This window comes from Prunus persica, unplaced genomic scaffold (genome assembly GCF_000346465.2).
Source record: "Prunus persica cultivar Lovell unplaced genomic scaffold, Prunus_persica_NCBIv2 scaffold_20, whole genome shotgun sequence".
NCBI classification, from domain to species: Eukaryota; Viridiplantae; Streptophyta; class Magnoliopsida; order Rosales; family Rosaceae; genus Prunus; species Prunus persica.
This window is the reverse complement of record NW_018027154.1, coordinates 4,730-15,136: the sequence shown is the minus strand read 5'-3', so window position 1 is coordinate 15,136 and position 10,407 is coordinate 4,730. Positions and strand designations below refer to the sequence as shown.

The window sequence follows — 10,407 nt, the reverse complement described above, 5'->3', positions numbered from 1 at the left end:
ACCACCAGATCTTCCAGTTGATGTCCTGTATGAGGGGGGGGACCTCTATCGGAGGCAAGGTTCCTCCTCCCGCTTGCGGTTGAGGAGGTAGGCTACTTCGTAGCCAACGACCACTACGCTTCGGGTTGGTGTAGAGTACTCGCCTAATCCTCTAGGGCTTGTGCCCGATTTTGTACTTGTTACCCTTTTTTCCTCATGAATAAAACACTATCGCCCTTGTGTTTCAGAGAGAAGGGGGACAAAAATTGACGTTGGTTTTTTTTATTTTCCACTTTTTTTGAATCTTCAAAGAACTATGAAAATCATGTGAAAAGTAAGGCCTGAATCTTTGTGTGTTCTATAACCCACCAAAATCTCATCTGTCTTCTAGTTTAATTTCACAAGTAATCGAACTCCTCATTATTGCTAGAGATTGATATTTTTATTTTTTTTAATTTGCTTTTTTAGAATTCTTTTTTGTTACAGTGAATTGAAGGAAACACCCTTACATTTAACAAAAACTTTAACAGAGTTAGACATAGGTGGTGGATTGCAACACTTTATAAAGTTTAGGTGGTTAAAAATAAAAATTTAAAGTTCATATGGTAATAGCGCACATAACTAAAAGTTTAGGTGGTATTTATGCAAATATCCCTATAAGGAAATGCTAAATTTTAGGAAAAGTGTTTTCATACTAATTGCTTACTTGGCGAAAGTGAATTGCAATTGAAAAGGGAGAGCATGTGGACTACATCCATTACTCTTGATGAAAATGAACATATATCAAAGAAGCCCAATTTATGAATGGTCAAGATGAAATCATGATAATGGTAATTTAGTTTCCAACCAAATATATATATATATATATATAAGAATTTGACACGTGTAAAAATAAAAATACAATAATATATATGTATATAACTAACCTCTAAACCTTCTTTTCATCGCGATGATGCACCCTGTTATCATCACATAGAGACTATCTTGTGTATAGTCTATGAATCGAAAAATGTGTATCTCCATGTACTATTAATAACTAAAGAACCACAGACTCCCCAAAATCCCACCATGAATCCCAAGACAACAAAAATATTAAACCATGGAAGTTGATGCCCATTGCCGTCGTCTTTGTTGTTGTTATTGTCTTCATCAACAACCTTATTCGGTTGACCACACTTATTTGGAAGTGGGGCACCACAAAGTTTGGGATTCCCCTCCAAGGCAGAAGCATCGAAGCTTTGGAGCTGGGTGCTTGTTGGTATTAGTCCTTGGAGATTATTGTATGAGACATCAAAATCTTTCAAGAAATTCAGGGTTGCCAATGAGGATGGCATTTTTCCAGACAAATGATTCATGGAGAGGTTCAAAGCCTCTAAATTTATGAGGTTAGATATTTGATTTGGAATGACACCGGAGAAGTTGTTGGAGCCAAAACGCAACTGCCGAAGAAGCTGTAATTGGCCGATCTCATTCGGTATATCACCAACAATGTTATTTTCAGATAGGTCTATCGTTGCTGGATAAGAAGACAACGTTGACCATAGATAATAACTTGGGTTTGAGATTACGGGGCCCAAGAAGAAAGGCAATTCGAATTTATAACTAGTGTCGTCCACTTGAGATGCAATATTAGGTTCATAAAGCAACCTTGGTAGTCTACAAAGTTGCTTTGGAAATTCACCTGAAATTTGGTTGTTTTGCAAGCTTACATAAAATAGTCTAGGAAGAGTACCCAACCAACTTGGAATTGGCCCTGTGATTTCATTAAAACCTAGTTGCAAGATCTCTAGATTCTTCAGCTTTGATAACCATACAGGTATTTGACCAGTGAGCTGACAATAGGCCATACTCAATAAACGAAGATTTTGGAATACGTCAAAATGAACCATGTCATCACCAGCTGGCATTGCCTCACCTTTAAAGGAACCACTAAGCATGAGTGCTTGAAGACTTTTGGAACTCATCAATATCTTCATTGCCCCTGTCAAGTTAGTGAATTGGTTGAAACCAAGCGAGATGAAGGACAAGGATTTCAATGAAAGAATCTCAACTTGTATTTGTCCCTCTAGATGATTTCCAGTCAACCGAATGGCTTTTAGGGACGTACATGAGTAAAGGCTTATTGGAAATGTACCAGTGAAGTTATTGAGCCTCAGGTCAAATTTAGTAAGTTGACTAAGTTTGGAGAAATCAAGCATGGAGATATCTCCTTCTAAATTGTTGGATCCCAAACGTAGTTCTACAAGGTTTGTGCAATTCATCAATGATGGAGGCAAAGCACCTTCTAAATTGTTGAAATCAAGGGTCACAAACTTCAACTTGGAGAGTTTCCCCAAATTGAAAGGAAGCTCGCCGCTGAATTGATTAAAGTAGAGGTCAAGGATTGCAAGGTTGGTGAGGTTGACAATTTTATCACTAACGGCTCCACGTAGTGAATTGAGAGGTAATGCAATTTCTTCTAGTTTGGTAGCATTATAGATATCTTCTGGAAGTAAGCCTGAGAGATTATTGTCACCGGCCCGGAAAACCTGTAGTTCAGAACACTCCCCTAGCCCAGGAGCAAGGTTTCCATTGAATACATTGGAAGTAAAATCCAATAGCCTCAGGAAGGGAGAAGAATGTTTGAGACAAATAGAGGACGGAACATACCCTCTAAAGATATTGTTGCTAACATTAAAACTTGTCAAGTTGCTTGCTTGTTGGAAGAATGAAGATGGAATTGCTCCACGAATGTAATTGTTGGACAAATCCACTGTTCGAATATTGCTGGATGGTAGAGAAAGTGGTAGCTCTCCAGAAAGAAGGTTATAGCTCAAATCAAGGAACTCGAGTCGATTCAAAGACAAGAAGAACTGTGTTTCAAGTGAACCATATAGTGAATTGTGGGAAAGGTTCAAGTGGGTGAGATGTGTGAAATTTCCAAGTGAAGAGCGAGAGATACCTCCTTTGAGCCCTTTGGAAGGTAAGAGCAAATGCGTGACCCAACCATCTTGATCACAAGCGATGCCCTTCCAATTACAGCAATCAAGTGATGTCCAATTTATTAAAGGGGGAGCAGAGAGAGTTGAGGCAAAGGACAGGAGGGAGCTGCGTTCAATTTGTTTGCAGGCATGAATATTTGTAGATATAATGTAAGAGAATAAGAGGAAGAGAAGGAAGTCATAAGCCATTAAGTTATAATAAGGCTGCTTTGTGTATGTGCCGTTGCTCACAGGTTTGTATATATATATATATATATATATATATATATATATATATATATATATATAACAGCAACGATGCTTGAAAACGATACGTAAGCATCACTGCAAATTGAAAAGTCGGCAAACAACAACCACACAATGCAAATTATTGATATTCAAAGAGAAAACCTCATTGGGTCTTAAGAGGGGGCCACCAGGAGAGGACTTGAGCTACTTAATTTACAGTCCATGACGACGACTTTGTCGTGTTGGTGATTTTCTTGGAAATTTGATATAGTTTTATTTAATACGGCACGCATGCATTGCTAGTCAAGCCTGATCTCAACATTACATTGATGTTCCATTCACAAGTCTTCATCATCCATTGTTGATCAAGCGGAACAAAATTATGTAATTTGCACCTTTACGTATAAAGGACACATAGTCATTGGGAGAGAAGTGCATTTCTTTCAGCTGTTGAGGAAATTGCGATGAAGTTAACCTTACTGGGATTGGAAACTCCTTCCTTTTCTGCTAAACTTCTGAGCTCCTCCAAGTACTAAACATTTTCTGTCAACCGCTTATGAAGTCCACCTAAAACATTGGACATGTAATGGATGTTGGAGTTTGAAAGCCAAATGAAGAGCTTTTTGTCCCACATCGAAAACCCACATTTTTAGTAAGGTGTTTATAAAGTAAGAGCATCTCCAACAGTAATAGCAAATTAAACACTTCAAATTAAAATTTGTTAGCCTATGTGGCAATTTGAAAAGGTTTATTTGCTACTTGAATTATTTTTGCTCCAACAGACTCTTCAATTCAATTAATGCAACATCATTGAAAAATATGAAAACATGTGAAAAATAATTGGAACATAGTTTTGCTACATCAGCAGTTAACATAAATTTTAACGGTTTTTCTGACGAAGGGTTTATTTTGTAAGGTTCCATGACGTTTGTGTACTGGTCAAACGGGTCAATAAATGTTAGGTATGAGTTTGTAAGGTCGTCTCCAGTCATAGGGCTAAATGTAGTGCTAAATTTTTCCATCTCTAGCCATGCAGGACTATATTTTAGGGCCCTTCAAATTTTATTATTTTGAGAAAAACTATGGTACAACACTCATATATTCCACAACTATGTATTGCTTAATTTAATTAAACTACTATTTAGAGACAATATTCCACTACGCTATCTTCAGAGACTTTTATGAAAACCTTGCAAAGATGTTCATCTTCCACTCATGACCAATTTTGTCCTTTCGAAATTCGGGACATTTTTCAAACAATGTGAATAACAAAATAAGTAAAGAGAATAAATTTATAGGAAATGTTTGGATGAAATGAATGTGGAAAATATTGGACAAAAAGAAAGAGTGTGGAAAGTTGTGAATAAGTAGAGAATGTGATAGAATTTGTAAGAAATGTAGAATGAAATGAGTGGGAAAATTTTTGAAGAAATTTTGAGGTATTTATAGACATATTTTATTTTTATTTTTTCAAAAATAATGAAAATAAAGACAACAAAGGCAATTTTGAAAAAAAAAAAAAGAAAAAAAAAAGGCTGCATTTCAAAAGGTTATGACCTCCCAATGATTAGAACCAATTGTTTATATTTTTTTTTAAAAACAAATTTAAATACATTTAAAAATATTATAAAATAAAAACTAACATCTAGGAGACATCAGCGCACCTTTAATATTAGCCTTTTGGATATGCAGTTGCACGAGATATTCCGTGCTCGCACCCACGGGTGATACTTTCTCTTTTTGGAAAGTACATGCATTGGGCTCACAAAAAAATTTGGCATGGGCTATATCTGGGCTATAAGTTGCCTAGTGGGAGGGCTAAGGGGCTAAAGGTGGTCCTCTAAATTTGGCCATATATTTTTTTAGCCTGTGACTAGAGATGAGTTTTGCATTATTTTATAACTATATTTAGCCCATGACTAAAGATGGCCTAATGACCGCATAATTTGGGGGATTTATTGTAGTTGACTTGATCCTAAAATAAATAATAAATAAAGCAACAGTAGTTGAAGAAAGAGAAATGCATAAAATTGAATCAAATGGCCTCACGGGACAGAGCCCAAACGACTATTTGGTTGGCCAGTTGGTAAAAGTTAATACAAAATGAAAAGCTGCTACCAGCGCCAATTCTCGCTACGTAAGAGTTAGACACTTTGGTTGGAGTACGTTTTGCAGTTTTTTTTCCTGCTGATTTAGCTTCCACATAGAATTTAACATTTCTTTTGAAGATGTTAGTTGAAAAAGTTATGCCAATTTCACCAACTACGCATATATTGATTTGAACTGCACCCCTCAAATCAAAATGCCTTCATACCTAGCAGTATTTTTCCTAGCATTTTCAAGGGATCAATCGACAGTGGCTTTAATGAAGATTTCAGCCACTTGTTCTTTGGTGTGACAATACATAAACTCAGTTGTCTTCCGCTTCACATGGTCTCTGAGAAAATGCAATAATTTTTTTTTTTTCTATTGTATTGTCATTGTCCACAGGTCTGGATAGTTATATTTGATATGAGCAAATAAAGGCATAATTTCTTTCGTTTCTTTTAGCTTGAGATTATTGACGCAAAGCGAAGACCATAGTGATTGGGAGTCCAAAGTCAATGTGATGGGATTGCATATAATATTAGTCAAGTATACCTTTCACTTTCATGAAGCGATTCCGTATTTGAAAAATGAAGACGATTGGCTGAAATTTCATCTTTGATTTTGAAGGCATTTGGAATTGTAAACCGCATTAAGTCTAAAGAGGGCCACGATGAGAGGACCAGAACCCCTCATTTCATAGCGTTACTATCAAGTGTCTTACTATTCAAATTATCTAAGGAAAATATCATCAAGTGTCTTACTATTCAAATTATCTAAGGAAAATATCAAGTGTCTTACATATTCCAAACACTATTCTCAGGTTCACAAAAAAAAAAGAAAAAAAAGAAAGAGAAGACAGATTATGAGAACAAACTGTGTGCCTTACATAAGGAAAACATCAAAAAAGACAAAATATAAAGTACATTCTACCCTCTGGAAACTAGTTCCTCTGACAAAATATAAGTACATTCAACCATGTCATCATCAGATTCACAACGACAACTTAAACCCAAAATAACTTCTTTAGAGCATCCACAAACAACAGAAAGAAGACGAAGTAGAAATTACGTATTCCCAGATCAGTATGAATAATAGCAACATTCAACTTTGAACATAGGTAATTTCTACTTCTTCTTATTCTTTCTATTGTTGCTGAAGGTTGTAGTATACGAGTTGATTTGTGTTTAAGCTGTATTTATGAATTGGATGTGACCTCTAGCATAGGTAGATACCGAGAAACATCAGGCATTATATGAATTGGATGTGACTAAACATTTTGAGATATTAAGTCTTGTCTTAATGTAAAGTTAGGTCATATTGGGATTCTTACGTGTTCATCACTTAGAGGGTTGTACGAGGTTGCCTTTTACCAATATGACCATGTACAGTTAGGGCATGCACAGTGGTGGACCCAGAAATTTTTTAGCGGAGGTGCAAAATTGATTAAGTATGAAAAATGGTTTTTCGGAATAATCATTTTCTCAAGATAATTTTTGGCGGCTTTTATTCCTTACATATCAAATAAGAAAACTTGATTTTATGGGATTTTAGTATGAAGTATATATTGATTTAATGAGCCATCACCTTTAGCCTAAATCGTATTTTGCACTAAAATCGATTTTTCATATTTTGATTTGGTAGGAATTTGATTTTCTAGTATTTTTATTTGAATCCAAATGGGGGGTACTTCCTTATTTACATTGTAAACTTAAGTAAATGTCTTTGTCCTTTACATTTACTTAAATGTTGAAAATAGAAATAAGGTAATCTGTACACCAGTTGAGCAAAGGGGCAGTTTGAAGCACCTACAATGATTTTTTCGGCTAAGGGAGGTGCAGCTGCACCTCCTTGCGCCTTAATGGATCCGCCTCTGGGCATACATGCCGTATCGTATTAAATAACATCCAAAGACTTTGACAAGTTTGTAGTCCTGCTGGCCAACCTCTTAAGACCCATTGAGGTCTTCTATTTGGTTTCATTAATGCAAATCTCTCTTCGATATCAATAATTTGCATTGTGTGGTTGTTGTTTGCCGACTTCTCAATTTGCATTGATGTTTATTTATATATACAAATCTGTGAGCAACGGCACATACACAAAGCAACATGCAAGTGCAGCCTTACAACCGAATGGCTCATGCCTTCCTTCTCTTCCTCTTATTCTCTTGCATTACATCTACGAATATTCATGCATGCAAACACACTGAACGCAGCTCTCTCCTGTCGTTTGCCTCCACTGTATCTTCTCCTCCTTTAAATTGGACGACATCCCTTGATTGCTGTCGTTGGAAGGGCATCACTTGTAATCAAGATGGTTGGGTCACCCATTTGCTCTTGCCTTCCAAAGGGCTCAAAGGAGGTCTCTCTACATCTTCACTTGGAAATCTCACACATCTCACCCACTTGAACCTTTCCCACAATTCACTATATGGTTCACTTGAAAATCAGTTCTTCTTGTCTTTGAATCGACTCGAGTTGCTTGATTTGAGCTATAATCTTCTTTCTGGAGAGCTACCATTTTCTCCACCATCCAGCAAAATCCGGACAGTCGATTTGTCTAGCAATCACTTTCATGGTGCAATTCCATCTTCATTCTTCCAACAAGCAAGCAACTTGACTAGTTTCAATGTCAGCAACAATACCTTCACAGGGTATGTCCCATCCTCTATTTGTCTCCATTCTTCTCCCTTCCTTAGGCTATTGGATTTTTCTTCCAATCTATTCAATGGAAACCTTGCTCCTGGACTAGGGAAGTGTTCCAAACTGCAGGTTTTTCGTGCAGGTCACAATAACCTCTCAGGATTACTTCCAGGAGATATTTATAATGCTACCAAACTTGAAGAAATTGCAATACCTCTCAGTTCACTACATGGGGCCATTAGTGATAAAATTGTTAACCTCACCAACCTTGCAATCCTTGATCTCTACATTAATCAATTAAGCGGTGAGCTTCCTCTCAATTTGGGGAAGCTTTCCAAGTTGAAGTTTGTGGCCCTTGATTTCAACCTTTTAGAAGGTGCTTTGCCCCCATCTTTGATGAATTGCACAAACCTTGTAGAACTACGTTTGGGAACAAACAACTTGGAAGGAAATATCTCCATGCTTGATTTCTCCAAACTTAACCAACTTGCTAAACTTGACCTAAGGGTCAACAACTTCACTGGTACGTTTCCCGTAAGCCTTTACTCATGTAGGTCCCTAAAGGCCATTCGGTTGACTGGAAATAATCTAGCGGGACAGATACAAGCTCAGATTCTTTCATTGAAATCCTTGTCCTTCCTCTCGCTTGGTTTCAACCAATTCACCAATCTCACGGGGGCAATGAAGATATTGATGCATTGCAAAAGTCTTCACGCACTCATGCTTAGTGGTTCCTTTAAAGGTGAGGGAATGCCAGCTGATGATGACATGGTTGATTTTGACGGATTCCAAAATCTTCGGGTATTGTGTTTGGTTGATAGTCGCCTTACTGGTCAACTACCTGTGTGGTTATCAAAGCTCCAAAATCTAAAGATTTTGCTTCTAAGTGGTAATGAAATAACAGGGCCAATTCCAAGTTGGTTGGGGACTCTTCCTAGATTGTTTTATATCAAGTTGTCAGAGAACCGATTTTCAGGTGAATTTCCAAAGCAACTGTGTAGACTACCAAGGTTGGTATATGAACCCAATATTACATCTCAAGTAGATGACACTAGTAATGAATTTGAATTGCCTTTCTACTTTCACACTCTCGCCAGAAACCCAAATTATTATTTGTCGTCCAAAATTTCTTCCTATCCAGCAACGATAGACTTATCAAACAATAACATTGTTGGTGACATACCTATTGAGGTCGGCCAATTACAGTTTCTCCGTGGGTTGGTTCTTCACTCCAACAACTTCTCCGGCGTCATTCCAGACCAAATATCTAACCTAAAAAATTTAGAGGTTTTGAACCTCTCCATGAACCACTTGTCTGGAATAATCCCATCGTCATTGGCGAGCCTTACTTTCTTGAAAGAATTTAATGTCTCATACAATAATCTCCAAGGACCAATACCAACAAGCACTCAGCTCCAAAGCTTCAACGCTTCTGCCTTTGAGGGGAATCCAAAACTTTGTGGTGCACCACTTCCAAATAAGTGTGATCGACCAAATAAATGCATTGATGAAGATAACAAGAAAGGCATGGGCAATGAGATTCATCAACTTCCATGGTTTTATATTTCTTCTATTGTGCTAGGGTTCATAGTGGGATTTTGGGGAGTGTGTGGTTCTTTAATTATTAACAAGACATGGAGATATGCGTATTTTCGATTCATATACAATGTACAAGATAGGCTCTATGTGATGATAACAGTGCGCATCAACATGATAAAGAGAAAGCCTTAGAGGCTATTATTGTACTTTTTATATTTTCTCTTTTATTTGTGTTTCTTTTTTTTCTTTTTCTTTTTAGCGTTCCTAATGTAATACGGCACAGTTTGTCCTTATAATTATATCTTCTTTTTTGATGCAGTTTCTTTCACGCTACCTTTTGCAAGCAACAATAAAGAGGGATTTTGGCTGTCCAAAGTCATGAATACTATATCAAATGAATACAAAAATGGGTAGTCAAAATTTAATGCAGCACATACTTGTGAAACCAAAACAAGCAACAAATACAACTGATCAGCTACAGATCTGGCTGTCCAGGTCTGTGCAAATGCTTATGGAAGCAAATATTTGAGTGAAATGAATTAATTTCAAAGGAGGACAATGCAATTATCTTCTTTAATTAACCTATGACAATCTTCCAAGTTTTTTGAATGTAGTGGTAGCCTTCCACTGCGGTCAAGTGCTTGGAGTCGTCGCAGGCTTTGAAATAAGGAGGTCTGATGCTCTCATCGAGGACCCCTCTTTAGACTTAATGTGGTCTACAATTTGGCAACATTAGTTGGAACCTCTTTTCAACGTATCTAAGCAACAAAATATGGATTTTCAATCGTGTTATCCGCTGAATTATCATGTACACTAATTCAACTATTCCTTGAATTATTTTGTCTGTCAATTTATTTCTCAAATTCATTACAAATATCCAATTCCGTCACTCTCTGTCGTTAAATTTTTCGAATTCCATCCAATTTGTCACAACCTCACATGCTTGACATATG

The 10,407-nt window shown here is 36.9% G+C and overlaps 2 protein-coding genes across 2 annotated transcripts; one reads left to right on the top strand and one right to left on the bottom strand.

The window, feature by feature from the left end:
- Window positions 1–795: 795 nt before the first annotated feature.
- Window positions 796–3,180, bottom strand: LOC18781562 (tyrosine-sulfated glycopeptide receptor 1). The gene has a single exon (XM_007214775.2). It carries the CDS (start codon window positions 3,147–3,149, stop codon window positions 975–977), a length of 2,175 nt encoding a protein of 724 aa, XP_007214837.2. The 5' UTR covers window positions 3,150–3,180; the 3' UTR covers window positions 796–974.
- A 4,198-nt stretch (window positions 3,181–7,378) lies between these two features.
- On the top strand, window positions 7,379–9,656 carry LOC18781564 (receptor-like protein 2). The gene has a single exon (XM_020553920.1). The coding sequence runs from the start codon at window positions 7,382–7,384 to the stop codon at window positions 9,644–9,646; it is 2,265 nt and encodes a 754-aa protein (XP_020409509.1). The 5' UTR covers window positions 7,379–7,381; the 3' UTR covers window positions 9,647–9,656.
- The last annotated feature ends 751 nt before the right edge of the window (window positions 9,657–10,407 follow it).

What these genes read in the sequence shown, in the direction of transcription:
- LOC18781564 (XM_020553920.1), top strand. Translation starts at nt 7,382, where the DNA reads ATGCAAGTGCAGCCTTACAACCGAATGGCTCATGCCTTCCTTCTCTTC.
- LOC18781562 (XM_007214775.2), bottom strand. Translation starts at nt 3,149, where the DNA reads ATGGCTTATGACTTCCTTCTCTTCCTCTTATTCTCTTACATTATATCT.